The sequence below is a fragment of the Malaya genurostris genome, chromosome 3 (assembly GCF_030247185.1).
Source record: "Malaya genurostris strain Urasoe2022 chromosome 3, Malgen_1.1, whole genome shotgun sequence".
NCBI lineage: Eukaryota > Metazoa > Arthropoda > Insecta > Diptera > Culicidae > Malaya > Malaya genurostris.
Window position 1 is genome coordinate 235,187,703 of NC_080572.1, and position 25,962 is coordinate 235,213,664.

Sequence of the window (25,962 nt, forward strand, 5' to 3'; positions counted from 1 at the left end):
TAGTGGTGTAATGATGCCTTTCTCATGTACATATAATATTGTGGTATTCTATTCAAAAATTTTCTCTTCGTACTTCCGGAACCGGATACTGGGAACCAGGATAGCCGGAATCGGTTTGTTTAGTTGCCTACTGATAATGACTATCAATTTGTGTAGTTTTGAGACCAGTTTAGAAAAATTTTCACGTTTTTTGTTTCGCCGGTTTAAGTGACGGTGTACAATATTGAACACACTTTACCCTATAATTCCGGAACCGGAAGTCGGATCCGGATGAAATTCTGGAATTCCGTATGGAACCACGAGACCTTTCATTTGAATCTAAGTTTGTGGAAATCGGTCAAACCATCGCTGAGAAAAGTGAGTGAGATCCATTTTGGTATATATGACCACTATTTCTGGTACTTCCGGAACCGGATACCGGGAACCAGGATAGCCGGAATCGGTTTGATTAGTTGCCTACTGATAATGACTATCGATTTGTGTAGTTTTGAGACCAGTTTAGAAAAATTTTCACGTTTTTTGTTTCGTCGGTTTAAGTGACGGTGTACAATATTGAACACACTTTACCCTAAAATTCCGGAACCGGAAGTCGGATCCGAATGAAATTCTGGGATTCCGTATGGGACCACGAGACCTTTCATTTGAATCTAAGTTTGTGAAAATCGGTCAAACCATCGCTGAGAAAAGTGAGTGAGATCCATTTTGGTATATATGACCACTATTTCTGGTACTTCCGGAACCGGATACCGGGAACCAGGATAGCCGGAATCGGTTTGATTAGTTGCCTACTGATAATGACTATCGATTTGTGTAGTTTTGAGACCAGTTTAGAAAAATTTTCACGTTTTTTGTTTCGCCGGTTTAAGTGACGGTGTACAATATTGAACACACTTTACCCTATAATTCCGGAACCGGAAGTCGGATCCGGATGAAATTCTGGAATTCCGTATGGGACCACGAGACCTTTCATTTGAATCTAAGTTTGTGGAAATCGGTCAAACCATCGCTGAGAAAAGTGAGTGAGATCCATTTTGGTATATATGACCACTATTTCTGGTACTTCCGGAACCGGATACCGGGAACCAGGATAGCCGGAATCGGTTTTCTTAGTTGCCTACTGATAATGACTATCGATTTGTGTAGTTTTGAGACCAGTTTAGAAAAATTTTCACGTTTTTTGTTTCGCCGGTTTAAGTGACGGTGTACAATATTGAACACACTTTACCCTATAATTCCGGAACCGGAAGTCGGATCCGGATGAAATTCTGGAATTCCGTATGGAACCACGAGACCTTTCATTTGAATCTAAGTTTGTGGAAATCGGTCAAACCATCGCTGAGAAAAGTGAGTGAGATCCATTTTGGTATATATGACCACTATTTCTGGTACTTCCGGAACCGGATACCGGGAACCAGGATAGCCGGAATCGGTTTGATTAGTTGCCTACTGATAATGACTATCGATTTGTGTAGTTTTGAGACCAGTTTAGAAAAATTTTCACGTTTTTTGTTTCGCCGGTTTAAGTGACGGTGTACAATATTGAACACACTTTACCCTATAATTCCGGAACCGGAAGTCGGATCCGGATGAAATTCTGGAATTCCGTATGGGACCACGAGACCTTTCATTTGAATCTAAGTTTGTGGAAATCGGTCAAACCATCGCTGAGAAAAGTGAGTGAGATCCATTTTGGTATATATGACCACTATTTCTGGTACTTCCGGAACCGGATACCGGGAACCAGGATAGCCGGAATCGGTTTTCTTAGTTGCCTACTGATAATGACTATCGATTTGTGTAGTTTTGAGACCAGTTTAGAAAAATTTTCACGTTTTTTGTTTCGCCGGTTTAAGTGACGGTGTACAATATTGAACACACTTTACCCTATAATTCCGGAACCGGAAGTCGGATCCGGATGAAATTCTGGAATTCCGTATGGGACCACGAGACCTTTCATTTGAATCTAAGTTTGTGGAAATCGGTCAAACCATCGCTGAGAAAAGTGAGTGAGATCCATTTTGGTATATATGACCACTATTTCTGGTACTTCCGGAACCGGATACCGGGAACCAGGATAGCCGGAATCGGTTTGATTAGTTGCCTACTGATAATGACTATCGATTTGTGTAGTTTTGAGACCAGTTTAGAAAAATTTTCACGTTTTTTGTTTCGCCGGTTTAAGTGACGGTGTACAATATTGAACACACTTTACCCTATAATTCCGGAACCGGAAGTCGGATCCGGATGAAATTCTGGAATTCCGTATGGGACCACGAGACCTTTCATTTGAATCTAAGTTTGTGGAAATCGGTCAAACCATCGCTGAGAAAAGTGAGTGAGATCCATTTTGGTATATATGACCACTATTTCTGGTACTTCCGGAACCGGATACCGGGAACCAGGATAGCCGGAATCGGTTTGATTAGTTGCCTACTGATAATGACTATCGATTTGTGTAGTTTTGAGACCAGTTTAGAAAAATTTTCACGTTTTTTGTTTCGTCGGTTTAAGTGACGGTGTACAATATTGAACACACTTTACCCTAAAATTCCGGAACCGGAAGTCGGATCCGAATGAAATTCTGGGATTCCGTATGGGACCACGAGACCTTTCATTTGAATCTAAGTTTGTGAAAATCGGTCAAACCATCGCTGAGAAAAGTGAGTGAGATCCATTTTGGTATATATGACCACTATTTCTGGTACTTCCGGAACCGGATACCGGGAACCAGGATAGCCGGAATCGGTTTGATTAGTTGCCTACTGATAATGACTATCGATTTGTGTAGTTTTGAGACCAGTTTAGAAAAATTTTCACGTTTTTTGTTTCGCCGGTTTAAGTGACGGTGTACAATATTGAACACACTTTACCCTATAATTCCGGAACCGGAAGTCGGATCCGGATGAAATTCTGGAATTCCGTATGGGACCACGAGACCTTTCATTTGAATCTAAGTTTGTGGAAATCGGTCAAACCATCGCTGAGAAAAGTGAGTGAGATCCATTTTGGTATATATGACCACTATTTCTGGTACTTCCGGAACCGGATACCGGGAACCAGGATAGCCGGAATCGGTTTGATTAGTTGCCTACTGATAATGACTATCGATTTGTGTAGTTTTGAGACCAGTTTAGAAAAATTTTCACGTTTTTTGTTTCGTCGGTTTAAGTGACGGTGTACAATATTGAACACACTTTACCCTAAAATTCCGGAACCGGAAGTCGGATCCGAATGAAATTCTGGGATTCCGTATGGGACCACGAGACCTTTCATTTGAATCTAAGTTTGTGAAAATCGGTCAAACCATCGCTGAGAAAAGTGAGTGAGATCCATTTTGGTATATATGACCACTATTTCTGGTACTTCCGGAACCGGATACCGGGAACCAGGATAGCCGGAATCGGTTTGATTAGTTGCCTACTGATAATGACTATCGATTTGTGTAGTTTTGAGACCAGTTTAGAAAAATTTTCACGTTTTTTGTTTCGCCGGTTTAAGTGACGGTGTACAATATTGAACACACTTTACCCTATAATTCCGGAACCGGAAGTCGGATCCGGATGAAATTCTGGAATTCCGTATGGAACCACGAGACCTTTCATTTGAATCTAAGTTTGTGGAAATCGGTCAAACCATCGCTGAGAAAAGTGAGTGAGATCCATTTTGGTATATATGACCACTATTTCTGGTACTTCCGGAACCGGATACCGGGAACCAGGATAGCCGGAATCGGTTTGATTAGTTGCCTACTGATAATGACTATCGATTTGTGTAGTTTTGAGACCAGTTTAGAAAAATTTTCACGTTTTTTGTTTCGTCGGTTTAAGTGACGGTGTACAATATTGAACACACTTTACCCTAAAATTCCGGAACCGGAAGTCGGATCCGAATGAAATTCTGGGATTCCGTATGGGACCACGAGACCTTTCATTTGAATCTAAGTTTGTGAAAATCGGTCAAACCATCGCTGAGAAAAGTGAGTGAGATCCATTTTGGTATATATGACCACTATTTCTGGTACTTCCGGAACCGGATACCGGGAACCAGGATAGCCGGAATCGGTTTGATTAGTTGCCTACTGATAATGACTATCGATTTGTGTAGTTTTGAGACCAGTTTAGAAAAATTTTCACGTTTTTTTGTTTCGCCGGTTTAAGTGACGGTGTACAATATTGAACACACTTTACCCTAAAATTCCGGAACCGGAAGTCGGATCCGAATGAAATTCTGGGATTCCGTATGGGACCACGAGACCTTTCATTTGAATCTAAGTTTGTGAAAATCGGTCAAACCATCGCTGAGAAAAGTGAGTGAGATCCATTTTGGTATATATGACCACTATTTCTGGTACTTCCGGAACCGGATACCGGGAACCAGGATAGCCGAAATCGGTTTGATTAGTTGCCTACTGATAATGACTATCGATTTGTGTAGTTTTGAGACCAGTTTAGAAAAATTTTCACGTTTTTTGTTTCGCCGGTTTAAGTGACGGTGTACAATATTGAACACACTTTACCCTATAATTCCGGAACCGGAAGTCGGATCCGGATGAAATTCTGGAATTCCGTATGGGACCACGAGACCTTTCATTTGAATCTAAGTTTGTGGAAATCGGTCAAACCATCGCTGAGAAAAGTGAGTGAGATCCATTTTGGTATATATGACCACTATTTCTGGTACTTCCGGAACCGGATACCGGGAACCAGGATAGCCGGAATCGGTTTGATTAGTTGCCTACTGATAATGACTATCGATTTGTGTAGTTTTGAGACCAGTTTAGAAAAATTTTCACGTTTTTTGTTTCGTCGGTTTAAGTGACGGTGTACAATATTGAACACACTTTACCCTAAAATTCCGGAACCGGAAGTCGGATCCGAATGAAATTCTGGGATTCCGTATGGGACCACGAGACCTTTCATTTGAATCTAAGTTTGTGAAAATCGGTCAAACCATCGCTGAGAAAAGTGAGTGAGATCCATTTTGGTATATATGACCACTATTTCTGGTACTTCCGGAACCGGATACCGGGAACCAGGATAGCCGGAATCGGTTTGATTAGTTGCCTACTGATAATGACTATCGATTTGTGTAGTTTTGAGACCAGTTTAGAAAAATTTTCACGTTTTTTGTTTCGCCGGTTTAAGTGACGGTGTACAATATTGAACACACTTTACCCTATAATTCCGGAACCGGAAGTCGGATCCGGATGAAATTCTGGAATTCCGTATGGGACCACGAGACCTTTCATTTGAATCTAAGTTTGTGGAAAGCGGTCAAACCATCGCTGAGAAAAGTGAGTGAGATCCATTTTGGTATATATGACCACTATTTCTGGTACTTCCGGAACCGGATACCGGGAACCAGGATAGCCGGAATCGGTTTGATTAGTTGCCTACTGATAATGACTATCGATTTGTGTAGTTTTGAGACCAGTTTAGAAAAAAAGTACGGGTGTGTAATGTCAGAGACATAACTGGATGTCGTGAATACGAATATGACACACTTTATTTATGCTTCCGAATTCGAATTAAAAGTTCATCGATTGTTTGAATTGTGCAACTTTCCCCTCTTTCATTACTAGAAATTTAAACGATGCGCCTAGACTAAATTACAGATTAGTTACATTAAACATTCTGAAACGCACTTAAATACTATGAAATAAGCAGTATAGTTCTTTATAATAAAAAAATGGTAACGATTTGAGTAAGTTCAGCACGCAGACTCTGAATTCTAAACCCATATTCAAGAACTAAGCTCTAAAACATGAAGACGATTTTTCGCCATGACTACCAGAATGGGTTTTATAGAGTACAGTAAAGTAAATTTCCGCATAATTCTTTAGGAGTATTATTATGGTTCTAAAAAGAACCGAATAGAAGAAGTCTGGAATAAAGAACTGGATCCTGAGTTCAAGAACTAAATTTAAAACCAATAACAGACTCAGAATCCAGTTTCAATTCTAGAATTGCAATTTCGAAACTCAAATTAGTTCCGGAATACAGTTCCAGAATCCAGTTTCAGCACGCAGGCTCTGAATTCTAAACCTATATTGCGGAACTAAAATCTGAAAATTGAGCTTCTCGTTACAACTACCGAAAACCAAATGATGGCAGGTGCTCTCTCCTTCGCTGATGGTTTAACTCCCGCGATGGCAGTCTGCTCGCCTTGAAGCCCAGCAAGCGAATGAAAGTTGCTACCTGAGCGTTTGAGTTTTTAACCACGCAGAAGGCGCTCTCTCCTTCGCTGCTGGTTGATGGTTTAACTCTCGCGATGGCAGTCTGCTCGCCTTGAAGCCCAGCAAGCGAATGAAAGTTGCTACCTGAGCGTTTGAGCTTTTAACCACGCAGAAGGCGCTCTCTCCGTCGCTGTTGGTTGATGGTTTAACTCTCGCGATGGCAGTCTGCTCGCCTTGAAGCCCAGCAAGCGAATGAAAGTTGCTACCTGAGCGTTTGAGTTTTTAACCACGCAGAAGGCGCTCTCTCCTCCGCTGCTGGTTGATGGTTTAACTCTCGCGATGGCAGTCTGCTCGCCTTGAAGCCCAGCAAGCGAATGAAAGTTGCTACCTGAGCGTTTGAGCTTTTAACCACGCAGAAGGCGCTCTCTCCGTCGCTGTTGGTTGATGGTTTAACTCTCGCGATGGCAGTCTGCACGCCTTGAAGCCCAGCAAGCGAATTAAAGTTGCTACCTGAGCGTTTGAGCTTTTAACCACGCAGAAGGCGCTCTCTCCGTCGCTGCTGGTTGATGGTTTAACTCTCGCGATGGCAGTCTGCTCGCCTTGAAGGCCAGCAAGCGAATGAAAGTTGCTACCTGAGCGTTTGAGGTTTTAACCACGCAAAAGGCGCTCTCTCCGTCGCTGCTGGTTGATGGTTTAACTCTCGCGATGGCAGTCTGCTCGCCTTGAAGGCCAACAAGCGAATGAAAGTTGCTACCTGAGCGTTTGAGGTTTTAACCACGCAGAAGGCGCTCTCTCCGTCGCTGCTGGTTGAAGGTTTAACTCCCACGACGTCTGCTCCCATCGAACGCACAAAAAGAAATGATCGATTTTCACCACGGATTCCCTTTTATACGCATTCAGTTGAAGATATGAGCCTGACTACCTCAAAATCGTCGTCCTTGCGCGAAAAACCCAAGCGAAAGTAAAGAGTTTTCCGCATTATTTTGAAATTTTGAGAAAACTTAATTTTTGAGTTGTTTGTGGTTATCTCACACTGATCAAAATATTATCCCAAATTCCTGATCATATTTTTGATGAAATGGCGAAAGAATTATGTTGCTACCATTAATACAAGTCGAGATATTCACGATTAAGTTCTGCCCATTCTTCCATATGGCTAATTTTGAAAAGGCACCCCATAGTAAAGTAAGTCGTATTCACGACAAAATTTTCACGTTTTTTGTTTCGTCGGTTTAAGTGACGGTGTACAATATTGAACACACTTTACCCTAAAATTCCGGAACCGGAAGTCGGATCCGAATGAAATTCTGGGATTCCGTATGGGACCACGAGACCTTTCATTTGAATCTAAGTTTGTGAAAATCGGTCAAACCATCGCTGAGAAAAGTGAGTGAGATCCATTTTGGTATATATGACCACTATTTCTGGTACTTCCGGAACCGGATACCGGGAACCAGGATAGCCGGAATCGGTTTGATTAGTTGCCTACTGATAATGACTATCGATTTGTGTAGTTTTGAGACCAGTTTAGAAAAATTTTCACGTTTTTTGTTTCGCCGGTTTAAGTGACGGTGTACAATATTGAACACACTTTACCCTATAATTCCGGAACCGGAAGTCGGATCCGGATGAAATTCTGGAATTCCGTATGGAACCACGAGACCTTTCATTTGAATCTAAGTTTGTGGAAATCGGTCAAACCATCGCTGAGAAAAGTGAGTGAGATCCATTTTGGTATATATGACCACTATTTCTGGTACTTCCGGAACCGGATACCGGGAACCAGGATAGCCGGAATCGGTTTGATTAGTTGCCTACTGATAATGACTATCGATTTGTGTAGTTTTGAGACCAGTTTAGAAAAATTTTCACGTTTTTTGTTTCGTCGGTTTAAGTGACGGTGTACAATATTGAACACACTTTACCCTAAAATTCCGGAACCGGAAGTCGGATCCGAATGAAATTCTGGGATTCCGTATGGGACCACGAGACCTTTCATTTGAATCTAAGTTTGTGAAAATCGGTCAAACCATCGCTGAGAAAAGTGAGTGAGATCCATTTTGGTATATATGACCACTATTTCTGGTACTTCCGGAACCGGATACCGGGAACCAGGATAGCCGGAATCGGTTTGATTAGTTGCCTACTGATAATGACTATCGATTTGTGTAGTTTTGAGACCAGTTTAGAAAAATTTTCACGTTTTTTGTTTCGCCGGTTTAAGTGACGGTGTACAATATTGAACACACTTTACCCTATAATTCCGGAACCGGAAGTCGGATCCGGATGAAATTCTGGAATTCCGTATGGGACCACGAGACCTTTCATTTGAATCTAAGTTTGTGGAAATCGGTCAAACCATCGCTGAGAAAAGTGAGTGAGATCCATTTTGGTATATATGACCACTATTTCTGGTACTTCCGGAACCGGATACCGGGAACCAGGATAGCCGGAATCGGTTTGATTAGTTGCCTACTGATAATGACTATCGATTTGTGTAGTTTTGAGACCAGTTTAGAAAAATTTTCACGTTTTTTGTTTCGCCGGTTTAAGTGACGGTGTACAATATTGAACACACTTTACCCTATAATTCCGGAACCGGAAGTCGGATCCGGATGAAATTCTGGAATTCCGTATGGGACCACGAGACCTTTCATTTGAATCTAAGTTTGTGGAAATCGGTCAAACCATCGCTGAGAAAAGTGAGTGAGATCCATTTTGGTATATATGACCACTATTTCTGGTACTTCCGGAACCGGATACCGGGAACCAGGATAGCCGGAATCGGTTTTCTTAGTTGCCTACTGATAATGACTATCGATTTGTGTAGTTTTGAGACCAGTTTAGAAAAATTTTCACGTTTTTTGTTTCGCCGGTTTAAGTGACGGTGTACAATATTGAACACACTTTACCCTATAATTCCGGAACCGGAAGTCGGATCCGGATAAAATTCTGGAATTCCGTATGGAACCACGAGACCTTTCATTTGAATCTAAGTTTGTGGAAATCGGTCAAACCATCGCTGAGAAAAGTGAGTGAGATCCATTTTGGTATATATGACCACTATTTCTGGTACTTCCGGAACCGGATACCGGGAACCAGGATAGCCGGAATCGGTTTGATTAGTTGCCTACTGATAATGACTATCGATTTGTGTAGTTTTGAGACCAGTTTAGAAAAATTTTCACGTTTTTTGTTTCGCCGGTTTAAGTGACGGTGTACAATATTGAACACACTTTACCCTATAATTCCGGAACCGGAAGTCGGATCCGGATGAAATTCTGGAATTCCGTATGGGACCACGAGACCTTTCATTTGAATCTAAGTTTGTGGAAATCGGTCAAACCATCGCTGAGAAAAGTGAGTGAGATCCATTTTGGTATATATGACCACTATTTCTGGTACTTCCGGAACCGGATACCGGGAACCAGGATAGCCGGAATCGGTTTTCTTAGTTGCCTACTGATAATGACTATCGATTTGTGTAGTTTTGAGACCAGTTTAGAAAAATTTTCACGTTTTTTGTTTCGCCGGTTCAAGTGACGGTGTACAATATTGAACACACTTTACCCTATAATTCCGGAACCGGAAGTCGGATCCGGATGAAAATCAGGAATTCCGTATGGGACCACGAGACCCTTCATTTGAATCCTAGTTTGTCAAAATCGGTTCAGCCATCTCCGAGAAAACCTAGTGAGATTATTTGACACATACACACACACACATACATACACACACACACACACACAGACATTGCTCAGCTCGATGAACTGAGTCGAATGGTATATGACACTTGGCCCTCCGGGCCAATTTTCACTAGTCGGTTTTTCAAGTGATTGCATAACCTTTCTATATGAGAAAGGCAAAAACATTCATCTATTCTGAAGCTATTCTGAAATTAAAAAATTCTATACGTTAGTATTTTTGTTGTCGCTAGAACCGCTCTTTTGATCGATTATGTTCATTGTTCGCTGCGTTCGCAGCGCGGCTTTCGCTTCAAACAATTGCGGAAAATTCATCAAAGTATGAACACAACGGAGAAAATGCATTTACAATTCGACAGTTCTAAGGGCCATAGATGATAGTGTTATAATCCGCAATCACGGTCAAATCATTTAGTTCCAAGACATTTTCAGTGTTTCAACATAGAATCAAGCCAAGATTTAATTGAATTTTCTCATATACATTAATTTGATTTATAAAACCGATTTTCAATCAGAATAAGTGTCTTCATTGATCCATGCGACGTCCTACTTCATGGGTGTCACGACTCGGTGCGGAACGTTAGCGCATGTAGGAAAGGGCATACAAGCATGTGGTAGATTAAGTTTGTGCGCCGTTCGCCAATCGAGAGGCAACCGATATGTTCGGAATTATGCTCGTGGAAATAGCTGTCAACTGTGTTGAAAGTTGATGAAATGGTAACCTTCGGTTCTTTTCAGAATCCAAAGCATTTTACAAAGATCTAATGAGATTTTACTTGAAATGGATAATTTATTAGTGGAACAATGTACCAAAATAATTGTGCATTTTTAAAGTGATCTGACTCTTGTCGACAGCAGTCCTACGTCAATCTCGCGGTTATGACTGTAACATCACCTACTTCAAGTTTTTTTCTGAAGACTATCACCAAAGGTTGGTGCAAAAGTGACCTTAATAGACGATAGAGACACGGTAAATGAATATTTTGTTTGATTCATAATGCAGAAATAGAAAGATTCTAACTATCACCATCTTTATTATGTTGTTTGTTTAAACAGTTGCAGCGGCTATGTTCTGTAGTAAAATTTTGTTTCGTTGCAGATGGGAATTCCGCACCTTCGATCATGACATCAAATTCGGTATCAAGTGTGTAAACAAAAAGACCCTGGAAAGTCAAATCGAGGTACCGCTGAAACGAGTTGCCTCCCACCAAGTAGACGAATCTGGGTTCATTACATGCCAACCAGGATGCACGTGTAAGTCAAATTCAGGCAAAATCAACAAGCGAAATAAACTAAATTAAGCGTCTTTTATTTTTATTGACAGATTCCGTTCTATTCGATAACTCATACAGCTACTTCAAGAACAAAAAAATTCGATATTCAGTGCTAATAACTACTCCACTTAGCGAAATCGAGCAGACCGCCAGTGCTATCACCGTTACGGACGAGGCTGCCGAAGCAACGGAAGACTAAAACTAAATAAACCTTATACTTAGAATTCTAGAAACAACAATTAATGTGTAAATTTAAATGCAGTCATTAAACTATATATTAAACAAACAAAACGGTGCACTGATTGCATACGCACTTCAAAAGATAAAATGGTGGGAGAACATTTGATACGGTACTTAAACTATTAACTTTTTATGTACTAGTTTCTAAGAGGTGAAAACCTTAGTTAGAAGTTTATAAGTTTCGACCAAAGAATTTGGCATTGCGTGCTCAATTGCAATAAGGATTAAATAAAAACGTAATCAATCATGAAATGCAAAGCAAAAAATATTCGACAGTTTATGCATTGTCCAGAAGAATTATCGGTCTATAGCAAATAATGTAAAAAAGTGTGATCTTAGGATAATAAATATAACTAAAACAGAAGAATACAAAGTCCTTAAATATTTGTGAAAACTTGTAGTGCTCCTTCCAAGTATGTAAATAAAATATGTTGAAAAATTTATCGACAAATTGCGAATCATTAAGTAATTACTGTTGATGTTTCTCTTGGTCCAACTCGCATTTCGCCTTGATACCCTGAATTTTGTGTACTACTTTCCAGAGTGAATTTAACCCTTCTTTTTCTACAGATTCCTAAACTAATGTTTTGATTTTAGTTGAAATATGCCAAACATTTATTCTCCTTTAACTATGTTGACAGAATGAATTTAATTTGATTCAGAAATGTGCTTAGCGCTCATTTTTCATAAGATTTTGGAATAGAAGATGGAAGAGCTCCTCAGCTAATGGAAAATGGCTTCAAATGAAATTGAAAAACATGATGCTTTTCTCATTCATAAACGCATATTCACGAAATGCATACGGGCGCAGATTCTAGTTCTGCCTCTAGGTTTGTCTTGTCTCGAAAGAATCATATTTTCTGAGAGTTTTCATTAATTCGGTTTTCCAATCTGTTTTTTCGCTCAGGCATTGCAAAACTGTATTTAACTAAAAAACTACTACTTTTGGGATTTAGGAACCTTTTATTTGAATCTGAGCTTGTGGAAATCGTTCAAGCCATCTCTGAGAAATCGATGTGAGTTTCATTATCGGAACCTCACGCTTGTTTTTGATTCTTATTCGAATCCGATTTTCGGTTTCTGTACCGCAAGGTTATAAATACCAAGATTTGACAACCTCCATATAATTAACGTAAGTATGTAATCTTTTAAACTAAACAAAAAATATGTTCAATGCATAGTTCTTCTTTAGTATTTGTGCAAAAATCAAATCCAGCAAGACATATCGGTGACTTTTTGAATAAGAATCAAAACCAAGCACAAGACCAAAAAACATATGAATATGGGTTTATAAAAATCGATTCAGCCATCTTTGAAAAGAAGGAATTCTACAGATTTTTAAATATATTTTTTATTACTTCCTCCGGCGCTTCCGGAGCTGGAAATCGTAGCTTTCTAAGGGAAAAATCGTTTCTGTCTTCGAGAAAATCAATTACATATTTCTTGCACATACACACACATATATCCTCACTCAGACATTTTGCGATCTCGATGAACTGATTTGAATGGTATATGTTAGAGATAGTCGGGTAGCATTTCTTCAAACCAGAACCCGACCCGTAACCGATAAAAAAATAAAAATCTTTACCCGTGCTCCACCCGAACCCGAAAAAAGTTCCGAAACCCGTAGAAAACCCGAAACACTACCAAATTTTTTAGCCCAAACCCGACCCACACTCAATGAAAATGAAAATATTGACACACGTACCCAGAGATGCCATTTATACAGATTTATCTGTACTATACAGATTTTTACTAAATTTAATACGAATTTCCCAAGAAGTAAAACAAAAACTTTTTCGTATGAGCAATCTATTAGTATTTGACTGCAGTGACGAGAAGCAAAGTCTTGGTCTCATTGAACTTATCATTCTACAGCCATAATGTGTTGGAATAACATCTTTTAACATCATTTTATTGTTGAAATTTATTTTATTAGTGAATACAGATAAATACAGATTTTTATAGAGAGTAATACAGATTTCCTATGAAAATATCTGGCATCTCTGCACGTACCCAACCCGTACCCGACAACCATCATTTTCTTTAAACGAACCCGACTAGGGATGTCGTAAAATCGATTGATTAATCGAATAATCGATTAATAACCTTGATAATCTAGTAAAATTTTACCAATTAGTTTGAAACTAATATTCGATTATTAAACATATCGAGTAATTTAAAAAATTCAATAACAATAATCGAATAATTAATCGAGTTATCGAATAATAACCCATTTGAAAAATTTTATTTGATGATAGAATAATCAAGTAGTTAGAAAATACCGACATCCCTAACCCCGACAAATAGGCGTCGGGTTCGGGTTTGGGTTGGGTTTTTGTCGTGTTTTTTTTCAAAACGACTAAAGAGAATGTTGTCAACATCCAGATAGGGATGTAACAATTCCGATCGATAAATCGAGTAATCGACTAATAACTCAGGTAATCGACTAAATTTATTCGATCAGTTCGAAACTTATATTCGATTATTTAACTAATTCGATTAAAATTTAATCGATTAGTTTGAAAGAACATATTCGATTATTGAATAGTCGAGTAGCTAAAAGAAATCAACATATCTAACTGCAGGCGAACCATTGCAAATAAATTAAAAATTCTTCTTCAAAGCGAACGTCGGAAGGTGGTGTATTGGTCGTTACGAAAAAAACGCGACATATTCTAATCAGATTTCAGCTGTTTTTCAAAGAAGGCAGCACTGACATGGGCAGCAAATGAAGAGAAATATAAACGTTTTGAATGTGGTTTCAATCCCTATTCAGGAATTATTTTATATTCTCCGAAAAATATTTGAGGAGTCGATGAATTGAAGGCTAATCTTTAAAACGCGTGCAAATTTTCTCACTTTTCTTTTATATCCACTCAATAAATCAACAAAATTTTCGCCTTTCTCAATTTGTTTAACTTTTTGGTCCATGTGTTAATTATAAAGTTTCGCCTTCATGCAATTTTCGTAAAATTGACTAGTTTTCGAGATTGAGACGATCCTGCTTTCAACGTTTCAATCACAGATGCCAAATCTGCAGATTTGTCTGTAAATCTGCAAATTGTTGTGCAAATGCAAATGTAAATCTGCAAAATCGAGTTTTTCGCAGACTTTCGTCAAAATTTACAGACCTATGATAGAAATTGCTGACTGCAGATGACATTTTTTCGGAAATACAGACTTTTGCAACCCTGTCTGAAGATATTTGAAATTTTGAAACCGAGGCTTTTGAACTGAAATTAGAGTTAGTTTCGAACCTGATCCTTATATCGGGTTAGCTCACTTACACCCCTCTCGCTAACCCCAACACATATTCGTGGGAATGCTCGTTTGATGAAACTACCCTGGCTTAGTTTCAGTTTTCTCAAGCGAAAACGACATAAGTTTGAGATTTTTGAAAAATTCGTAGGATTTTTAACGTTTATTCGAAAGAAAACGAAATTCTTTGTTTACTTATATCAATTCGGTTGCGGCCATTGCGAATGTTACAACATATAATGCTCTTTGCTTGTACTTCGGTACTGACATGTGATTAGGGCATATCGTGTGATATGCCCTTTTGATAGTTACAAAAAATAATGCTCATTACTCGAGCTTTAAGCATTTATTTGGCCGTATGAATAAACCGTAGCAAGCTTGAATTTTGGTAGTAAATGCAATATGTGGATCACGTTTCTGTCAAAAGAAGAGACTTTACCACAGACTAACAGACATGACAGTATGAGTAAATACTTATAAAAATAATTTTTCGTGATGCACTAGTTCCACCTATATTGTACTGCGCGAACTATTTACTATCTGTACACCCCTTGTGTTATGTACAAGTTTTTTTACTAGTTGGTTTCCCCTCGTTTGTCAACACCGATCAGCTGCTTGCAGGGATGCCTGATTTCATCAAAATATTTGAAAATGAATCGTCACAATAAATTATTGGATTACGTTGATAATATATTTAACTTTTTCGCGATGCTGGAAGGTAACCATTTATTTGACTCAACGTTGTTCATGTAGACTAATTTTTATTGTGTTGGTAGTTTTCACCCGAAATTATGCGGCGGCAGACCAGAAGCAAGTAAATATTGTAACAAAACGGGTTCGATTTTGTATTGCGTTGGAGAATGAGAAGTAGCCACAATTCTGTATATAGTTTTGGGCAATATGTATTAAATCTGTATCCTGCATGAAATTCGCATGGACGTATACAAATCAATATATTACAGGTAATTCTGTATGAATGGCAACTCTGTTGGTAAATGAAAAAAATAAACACAGCCTGGATGACAGACAGGATGTTTTTGATAGGGTAACGTGGCGCCATCATGACACATGTGAGTACTGTCCCAAACAAAGGAATATTGGAAATGACCGTTAAAATGATTGAAGAATCTAATTTGAGTGTCCTGTCTGTTAGTCTGTGACTTTACTACACAACAACTTTGAACATGTACACTGAAAATAATTTGCACGCTAGTATCATGTGTAAAGCATTTGATCTATCACTGCTTGTAGAACACATGAAATTCATGAAAATATACACTTAACTCATAAAATGTGTGTAAAAACTGTTGATATTTAGTGGAAATCATGCTACGTTTATATGAAATGCACTTAAAAACGATCAGATATATCGTTACCTCTAGATTCTACATGCATTTCATGTGCATGTCACATTGTTTTCCACATAGATTTCAATTGAAACAGAGTTGATTGATTCAAGTGTTTTGCACATACATTTGTGCTGTACTCATTTCCTCTAGAAAATGAAGTGTTTAACACATGTAGTTCGATTCAATAGCAAAACACATCACATCCAAAGGAAAAACACATCACAGCTAACTGAAAAATAATCCAATCTCGCATCTTAGTGAATTTGCACATGAAATCTTAAAACAAATCGCATTGTTTAAGAATTGAAATGAAAAAGCATATTGAACTGAAGTGCTGTTTACATATGAATCGATCGTGCAAATTTTTATCAGTGTAGTGTTTACTACAATTTTTCGGTACGTAGCTCTAGAGGTATGTTTGCTGATAAAGTGAATCAAATAATGTACCATTTTTACAGCAGTAAGTACGTTTCTTGCTTTGTGCATGCTTATTCTAGCTTTTCGGCTCATTGTCCATACAGCATGCAGTAAATGCTTAAATTCGAAAGTAGCATTAACTACATGTTCGAACTTGCTTTCTATTCATTCCAAACCGCGTTATACTCTGTGGGCTTTGTTTTTAAAAAGATACTACAAACAACAGACTTTACTACATTTTATTCATACGGCCCATTGTGTAAATGAAAGTTGGTGAGCCGAGCAATGAGCATTATATTTTGTAACACTCGCAAGGGCATATCGTACGATATGCCATAATCACATGTTAGTACCGGAGTATGTGATATTCACAGATGAAAGAAACAAAACTTTGAACAGTTTGAATTATTCGTGTAGAGAAATCAAAAGTTTATCACCGGGCTCTCCGTCTGCGAACACCCAACTCAAAAGGAAATATTACCAAAACAACCGATATCGCTCGCAACGCAGAACGATTTTCCATTGGTAAGAAAAAGAAGAAGCGTAATACGAATGTGCCCAAAACGAAGCAGTCAAATTGAAGCTGTCAAACGAAAATGCCACTGTGTTGTCTTTGGCTATCGTGAGCAATGAATCTTCATTTTCTTCGATTTTATTATATTATTGTGTTTAAAACGGGAAAATTTACCCTGTGAAGTTTGAAATAATGTACGCATGAGTGATTGGTAGTGAAATTTTCCTATAGGAAAAGCTTCTTACACAGAAAAAAGACAATTTTGCTTAGTGACAGGTAGAGCTGCACCAGCATTGGGGGCGTCATCTTTTCACCTCAATTTTTTGTGAACGAGCAGAGCAATCAGTACTATGGCTCCGCAGCCGTTGGAGCAGGGAGGAGCTATTACCAGCTTTATCCCAACCGGACAGGAAATGACACAACGTCAAAATTTGATTCCGCTGGGGCGATTAATTGATTTTATAATCCAGCGTACGTACCATGAGCTAACGGTACTAGCAGAGCTGTAAGTTTGCTAATTGATAACGTGCAACAATGTAGATCGTATAATGGTCCTGAACTTTATTTTAGCCTACCGCGTAAGACGGATATGGAACGCAAAATCGAAATATACAACTTCTCAGCCAGTACCCGTCAGTTGTTTATTCGTTTGCTAGCTTTGGTCAAATGGGCTAATTCAGCATCAAAAGTAGACAAGTCAGCTAAAATTATGGGATTTCTGGACAAACAATCACTGCTATTCATCGACACAGCCGATATGATGTCAAGAATGGCTCGTGAAACGCTGGTCAATGCTAGACTCCCAAATTTCCACATTCCCGCTGCCGTAGAAATATTAACATCGGGCACGTATTCACGGCTACCATCGATTATCAGAGAACGTATCGTGCCACCGGATCCGATTACGCCATTGGAGAAACGACAAACACTACAACGTTTGAATCAGGTCATTCAACACCGACTGGTCACTGGAAACTTGTTGCCACAGCTCAGAAAGTTTAAAATTGAAAATGGAAGAGTTACCTTCAAGGTTGATCATGAATTTGAAGTCTCGCTGACTGTTATGGGAGACGGGCCCAATATTCCGTGGCGCTTGCTAGACATTGATGTTCTAGTGGAAGATAAAGAAACCGGGGATGGAAAAGCTTTGGTACATACCCTTCAGGTTAATTATATCCACCAGTTGATTCAGGGTCGCATAGTGGACAGCTCAGATGCCTTGGCTGAGGTTTATAATTGCTTGCACTATTTCTGTCAGTCGCTACAGCTTGAGGTTCTCTACACACAAACGCTTCGCCTAATGCGTGACCGTTTGGATGACAACATTCACGTTGACGAGTACATTCCCGGCACGAAACTAACGGTGTCCTACTGGCGGGAACTGACAAATAAGGATCCAAAATCGGAGCTTGGCTACCGTCTGATGATTCAGACTGACCAGAATGATTCCGCTAAACAGCTGGCAATTCTCCATGTGCCATCGATTGGTAACAAAGAAGCTGACATTGCGGATCGTGCTGTGCGTTCCGATTTGCTATCGATGGAACGCCTTCTGGTCCATACCGTTTATGTACGATCTCTTGCTCGATTGAGTGATTTGAAAGCAGAGTTCCAACTTTTCCTGAAAGACGTTGACTACAATATTCAAGGGACGCCAGCCATGTTGACGGTTCCGGTATTGAATCCATGCCTTCGGGCCGAACAAATCTATATCACCGTAGACACGCACACCGGAATGTTGCGCTGTCACGTACCGAAACACTTGGATTGCCCTATCATGCCGGAAATGCAGCATTCATTGAACAACGATCGCAGTAAACTACAACATCTGGTTTCGGAATTGCGCTATTGGATCACTCAGAGGCGATGCGAGAAAACATTACAGCATCTGCCGGCCACCACGCAGGAACGTTTACCGTTGGTGTTTGCTCCTAATCACCCGATCGAAAAAGTTGGACCGCACAAAGTTTACATTCAACTTTACCGGCACTCGAATGTTATTTTAGTGAGTAGAAGTAGTTTTTACGATTGTGTTATAACGCGACTATTTATTTTTTTTCTGTTTTCTACTACAGATAGTGCAACTGAAGGAGCGCGATAATTGCCCGAACGAAATGACGTACACCTTCTTTTTGGTTCTGGTGAAACCTTCGTCAGTAGAAGACAGTCAGTCACAGGATTCCGATCATCCGGGTGGTGCAAACGCAAGTTCGGTCAGTCAATCCGGTCCGGGATCGGTACCACCGGGCGGTCCACCGAGTGTATCAAGTTCTACCGCAGGCACCGGTTCATCGTCAGCAGTGGCTAGTGCTGAAAACGATGGAATTCCAAAAATGTATCTCAGAGTTGAATCACTAATTGAATTCGATACTTTCGTGGCTACTCACGGCCCCGGGACGTACATCGATGAACAATCGGGCGGAATGAAACGAAAGTTAAGTGGTTCAGAAGGTTTCATTTCCAAGCAGCAGAAAATCATTTATCCGGCTTATTTCATACCAGAATTGGCCCACGTGGTTGCGATGTGTGATGAGAAACTTCCGTTTGTTGCTCTAGCGAAAGAACTTACCCGTAGAAGGATTCCTCACGGTGGTCTACAGGTTGAGGCCAACGCTACATCGCTGGTTCTGAAACTTTTAACTCTACCTCAGCCAAAACCACCGCTAGTACCGGTTTCCCATGCAGCAGCCAACGCCCAGGGCGGCCAAGATCAGAAACCACCCGAACCAAAGGAAATTAGTGTCCCAAAAATCGAAAAAGAAGTTTGGAATGCTTTGCTCAGAAGATTACTGTCTGTCTCCGTTCGGGCTCAAATCAACAAAGGAAATCAGACTCGGCTGTGGACAACGGAATTGGTGTTCTACGGGACACCTTTGCCGAGTACTCACCACAAAGAACAGGGCATGCGGCGTGCAGTTTATTTGCAGTACGATATGCTTCCGGTAGATGCAGTCGACAGAATTGTCAATATGATACTGAACGACTGGTCGAAGATAGTCTATCTTTACACGTTGGTGCATGTTTTCGGTGAACACATCAAGAACGATAAGTACAGCCTGCATAACATCGTCACTATAAAATCCTACAGCTACACAAGTCTGTTATTGGCGTATGGACCAAACAAGGAAGTGAACGTAAATATCTATTGGGATATCGAAGCAAAAGAGTTCAAAATGGTGTTCACCGGTGGAAATAGCGCCATTAACGCACATTCAATGATGCGAGACCAGCTGCAAGCTCATCTAAATCACAATTATGATCTTGCACAAGTCGTACATTTGTTGCACGAAACATACCAACCGCTAAGCTCGATCGCAAAATTACCTATCATCCCACATCTAGCGATTCTTCAATCGCCCAAAATCCCTGTACTATCATTCTGCATCATACCTCAATCTCCAACGCTACTCAGAATATCTTTTCAAGGAGTCTACTGTCTGGAGATCCGTTTTCGTGGAAGTGGTCTATGTTCGATTCGGGACGGAGCCTACAGCCGATTCGATCGCAGTCACGTTGTCGAAGAATTCACACCCACCCAAGGCTTGAAGGGTTTCCTGTCGAAATACGTGGATGAGTCAGCTGTCTACCGGAGACGTTCACAGTCGGAAGATGATAATCCACCCTCTCCGATTACGATGGAGGATCCTCACGGTGGACCGGCTTCGGTCGGATCAACGTTTCTTGGCGGTAGCAGTATGCGAGGTCCTCAAAGTCCACGCGATCCGGGCCTTCGTTTTGCAGCACCTCTGACACCACCGTCAGGATCGAATCCACATACGCCGGCTTCTCCACACCCGCAAGGAATGGGAGGAACTCAGAATCATCCGAATTTCAATATGACATCTCCACCAGCCCCACACATGCCTCATCCTTCTCCCAGTGGAGGCCTGATGCCATCATCCCCGTTGAATCCACAGCCAAGCCCGATGGCAGCTCATTCTCCCGGACCATCTAATATTCCCTACATGCAGCAGCATACGGACGGTAGCCCATTTGCTGCTCTGTCCCCAGCTGCATCTAATTGGCCTGGTTCACCTGGTATGCCACGGCCTTCACCACGACCAGGTCAAAGTCCAGACCATAAAGCTCAGAGTAAGCATCGAGTGAAACTTCGGTAGAGGATAATACATTACTGTTGTCATATTTTTTTAGCGACCCATCATAACACCTCACGTGTCTTACCGGCCCGATCATGGGCCGGGGCTATTCCAACTCTGCTCACACACGAGGCTTTGGATACGTTATGTCGAGCAACCGTCCACCCACAAAAAGAAATTCCAGGTCCGGAATTGAGCCCTCTGGAAAGATTCCTCGGTTCGGTGTTTATGCGTCGACAGTTGCAACGAATTATTCATCAGGAGGAGAACGTAGGCTCTATTTCTTAAATAATACTACAAAATCTTATTTTTACTTTTCGTCTTCGATTCATCAGTGCCTTAGCAGCTTACGTTGAACTGCTAATGCCAAAAAATAACGGTTCAATATAAACCGAAAAACAGACGTGAAGTTAATGTTATTTGCATAGCACTTTTTGTTGTTGAAAGAACTTTGTGACAGCTTTCTGGTTGTCAACAGATGGTTGATATTTATTTACTATTTTATTACTTAAACGGTTCGTCTTCGACTCGTCAGTGCTTGGCACTTCGTTGAAAAAAAGTGTTTTGCAAATAGCATTAACATTACTTCTGCCTAGCGGATTATGTTAATCCATTAGGTGGCGTCAGCAGTTCAACATAAACTGCTTATGCACTGATGACTCGAAGACAAAACGTAAAAATAAAAAAATAATTCCATGCACCTCTTTATATCTCTATAAATTGTTCTTTTTCAGCTAACCGCAATCACTTCCAATGAACCCGGTGTGGTCCTGTTCAAGGCAGACAATCTGCAGTACCAGGTGTTTTTGAATCCGAATCACATGCAGTCGTTACACATGAAAATTACGCAAATTTCGATGGGACCCACAATGGATGGTAAACCACCGTACCAGTGGTCTGCCGAAGATCTCCAGATTCTCGAACAGTTCTTCGATCAACGTGTAGCTGCTCCGCCGTACCGGCCGGCTGTTGTCACTAGCTTCACTCGCATGTTGAATTTACCCTCGCAGGTGATGAAAGATTTTATCCAAATCATGCGGCTGGATCTGCTTCCGGAACTCGGCCAGGGCAACAAATGGAACGTGCAATTTATCCTCCGTATGCCGCCGTCAGCAACGCCAATCGTTCCCGTTGGAACCACCACCATACTGTTACACCGACAGAAAATACTCTTCTTCATTCAAATTACCAGAGTGCCTTATCTCCCCAATATGGAGTGGAAGGACTCGGTCACCATGCTTCTTCCGATGGTCTACGACATGACAGTTAACCATACCCAGCTGGCGGAACGACGCGAGCAAGTTACACCGCAGCTTACCAGCGCTGTCAGCGCACATCTTCGACGATTTGTTGAGTGCACCGTCCTTCAGCCGGGCGAATGTTCGCTCTTTCCGGCTGTCCGAGATTTACTGATGAATTTGACCCTTCCAAATGAACAACCTCCTCCCGGACAAATGCCAAATCAGGTTTATTAAGCCATTGTTATACATCGAATGTTTTCTAATTCATATTTAACCTTCAGATTGGACCGATGGGTGGCATGCAGCCAGGACCAGGTCAAATGGTAGGTCAGATTACACCGTCGCCGGTTGGTGCTCAAGTTGGATCCAGTCCGAATCCGATGATGCACTCACCAATGCAGATGGGAGCTGCCGGACAGCAACCGAACTATGGTGGTATGGTTGGAGGTGGTGGTTCACAACCAGGTGGACCAGGAACCGGGGGACCCAACTGAGAATCGTTGCAAGAGTGGTTTGAAAAATTAAGACGTAAACTTTGATTACCACAAAATGGTACTTTCTGTGTTGAGAAAGTGAAATATGGATATCAAATTTTGACATCTGCAGTAAATCATAATAGTATAATAATAAACATTTCATTGTATTCGTGTGGACTTTTGTAATTGAGAAAAAGCAGTACGACTGGGGCTACTTAGTTGGTGTATGACTGTACATACATCTAGTGAATCGTGTTCGATAATCGGGCGCAGATTTTTTTTTTTGTTGCATTAAAAATACTCGAACATTAGATTAGGTCCTAAGTGCAAATGACAGGTTCTCACACTGCAGTTCTCGATAAATAGAAAAGGTCCCAAGTGCAAATGACAGTTTCTCTTTGTTTACTTACTGTCAATTTTTACTACATATTCCTGTATTTTCCAACAATTACTTAAGTGCGGGACCTTCTCTAATGTTCATTGAGAATTATTACGGCATATTTCTGTATTCTCCAACAATTTATGACCTACAGATCGAAAGTCGATGGGTTCAGTCGTTATTCTATGTAAAGTGTGAGAGAGGGATTGCCTATAGGAGCGCAACAATCGAAAGAGAAAGTAAGCAAAGAGAAGCTCTCATTTGCACTTAGGACCTTTTCTGGTGTTTGTCTTCAATTGAGAGCCTTATTTGTTTACTTTCTCTTGATTATTACGAAGCCATTACTGCAATTTCTTCAAAGTTTTTAAAATAAATCGAAGCTTGTGGTGTTAACTTAAATGTTTTACGAAGAATAGGGTAACAGAGGTATTTTGGCCACCTAACAAACTTTATGGATTTAACGGATGTTAAGTAACCCATGCTACATCAATTTGAAGTTATTCACATTAAATTACGTATTTAGGAAGGGGTTTTCAAAGTTATTACAACATTTGGTGGATATTTTTACAAAGTGGGCCAAAATAAAATCAATCCTAAAGTGGGCCAAAATTCCTTTGTTACCCTAAAGCGTCAAATATAAAATCCGGTAAATCATGAAAGAAAAAGTAAACAAACAGAACCTGTAATTTACAGTTAGGCCCTTTTTCCGTAGGACGATCGAAATGTACATGCAAAAATCTGTATAAATGGCATCTCTGTCCTTACACGAGCATTATTTTTGTCATTTTTAATGATGGCTAAGTAATGATGTATTTCAAATTTGATAGAAATCTCGTCATTACTGCACCATTACACGTTCATTAAAATGATATTATTTTTTAGTAGTGACATTTTTAATGACTCGTATAAGGGCCGCTTATAATGACATTCAAACACTCAAATAAATTTTCACGTTCAAGTGACTTGAAAAATAACGTAAAATAGTTCCATACGTCAAATTGAATATTTTACGTGATAAAAATGAATGTTATACAAACATCCCCTATAATGAATAGAACCATCACATACAATTTACCTGAATATTATGTGCCCTAGCACAAAATAAGGTTAACCCCTAAATGACCATCTGAATCGGCCAGTATTAGCCGAAACTTGTTTTCGTTCGGCACATCAGCACTTCGGTGCTTATTACAAGTGTGTTGCAAATAACAATAACTTTACGTCTGCTTAGCGGTTCAAATTGAACTGTTTAAGTTCACAGTAAGCAGTTCAATTTGAACTGCTCTGCACTGACGAGTCTAAGACGAAACGTAAAGATACTGAATATTAGGTTTTGCACGAACATGACATGATCTCACAAAATTAAAAGAATGAACATCATTTGACATCTAACGGTGGTTTGTTTACGTATTCATTCTGTTAATGGAAATATAAACATACCACCGGTACATGTCGAACATGAACTTTATTCATCACAAGTTCACTTGTGATGTCATCTTGCAAAATCTAATTAACTAAACGTCAAACAATCTACGTAAATTTCCAGTGTGAGAAATTCGATTTTGAAAATGGTGAACAGTAAGTCCTTAAAGAATAAGCAGTTCTGTTTTTTTTTGCAAAATCTACTAAAATCCATTATTCATTCAAAAGCAACAAAGCAAAAAATTGTGATTCTGTTTCAACTAAATTTTTTAACTTTGCAGAATCTATCAGTTCATAGCAGAGGAAATCCACTCCCAATATCTTATTGACTGTTATTGATGTTTGTCAGGATTCGACATGAATTCGATACAGGATTATGCGTGTTGATGCGTGATTTTATTATCATATGAAAATGTGAGAAAATCTCCCGTTTCGCCTGTAGTTGGTGTGAATCTAACTTTTCTCACAGATTTTTACCACATATCATAGAAGATAACATGACTTGAGATAAATGTCACCGAAATATTGAGTGAAATACATTTCAATTACATGTGCCATCTACCATTATTACAACTAACAATTGTCTAAAAACCTGCAGACCTGATAACTCGCTCTGCCTCTAGTACGTTATCATAAAAATTAACTTAAGGGTTTCTCCTATAAAAATGAACATTCGAACATTTCTAAACGATTAAGTGTTATCCTTCCTTCTAACTGTTTTCATAGAATAATTACTAAATTCATCATCTTTCAATTTACACTGAGGCATTTTTTGAAAAATACAAAAATATGCCAACCGGGTAATAACTTGACATATTGGCCAAGTTTCACGTACCCTCTTTAAAATGGTCATATGTGAAATTTTTGTTCACTCGTCGAATAGATCGTTCATCAAACATGCAACTTTGTAATTTTATGGAAAACCGTACATTCGTTTCGTGTTTTGTGAAATCAGAGGGATATAGAGTTGATGATTATCGTTACATCTGAAAATGATATAAGCTAATAGTAGTTTGAAAAAAATAAAAATTTGTTCAGCAAGACTGAGATATTTTTGCATTTGTTTATTTTAGTATTCATAAATTTCATGTCTTTTCGGCGAATGTTTGTAACAGAATAAGTCGGTTCAGCTTGATACCGACTAATTATTTATTATATAACCGCGTAAGAGCATGAATTGGTTCGCGTGGGTCATTATTTTAAATTGTAGATGTGCCAACAAAGTTATGTACACAAACATGTGAAATGTGCTTTTTGCTTAACTTCTATGAAAATATTACATAAATAATATTACTTTCATGGCTAACATCAAAACATCGGTGCAACTCAAATTAGTCGATTTTTTTGTTTCGCTTATAGAAGTTTTAACTTTAAGATCATTCTCATCTTCAGGCCAGACAAACTTTGACCCTA

The 25,962-nt window shown here is 39.7% G+C and overlaps 2 protein-coding genes across 3 annotated transcripts in view; both read left to right on the forward strand.

The window, feature by feature from the left end:
• The window catches only part of LOC131436986 (SEC14-like protein 2), a 62,230-nt gene extending 50,425 nt beyond the window's left edge, over positions 1-11,805 (forward strand). For both annotated transcript variants that reach the window (XM_058606006.1, XM_058606005.1), the window contains 2 exons: positions 10,979-11,133; positions 11,204-11,805. In XM_058606006.1, the coding sequence (XP_058461989.1) occupies positions 10,979-11,133; positions 11,204-11,352 (304 nt within the window). In that variant the 3' untranslated portion in view covers positions 11,353-11,805. The remainder of the gene's footprint in view (positions 1-10,978; positions 11,134-11,203) is intronic.
• A 5,205-nt stretch (positions 11,806-17,010) lies between these two features.
• On the forward strand, positions 17,011-22,915 carry LOC131435960 (mediator of RNA polymerase II transcription subunit 14). Its single transcript, XM_058604271.1, has 6 exons — positions 17,011-17,439; positions 17,505-18,939; positions 19,010-21,026; positions 21,087-21,301; positions 21,766-22,497; positions 22,554-22,915. The coding sequence occupies exons 1-6, from the start codon at positions 17,285-17,287 to the stop codon at positions 22,764-22,766; spliced, it is 4,767 nt and encodes a 1,588-aa protein (XP_058460254.1). The 5' UTR covers positions 17,011-17,284; the 3' UTR covers positions 22,767-22,915.
• The last annotated feature ends 3,047 nt before the right edge of the window (positions 22,916-25,962 follow it).

Excerpts from the sequence above, each read along its gene's own strand:
- LOC131435960 (XM_058604271.1), top strand. The coding sequence starts at position 17,285 with ATGGCTCCGCAGCCGTTGGAGCAGGGAGGAGCTATTACCAGCTTTATC. Across the intron at positions 21,302-21,765 it reads TTATTCATCAGGAGGAGAAC|CTAACCGCAATCACTTCCAA; the intron begins GTAGGCTCTATT and ends GTTCTTTTTCAG. Across the intron at positions 22,498-22,553 it reads CCGGACAAATGCCAAATCAG|ATTGGACCGATGGGTGGCAT; the intron begins GTTTATTAAGCC and ends TTTAACCTTCAG.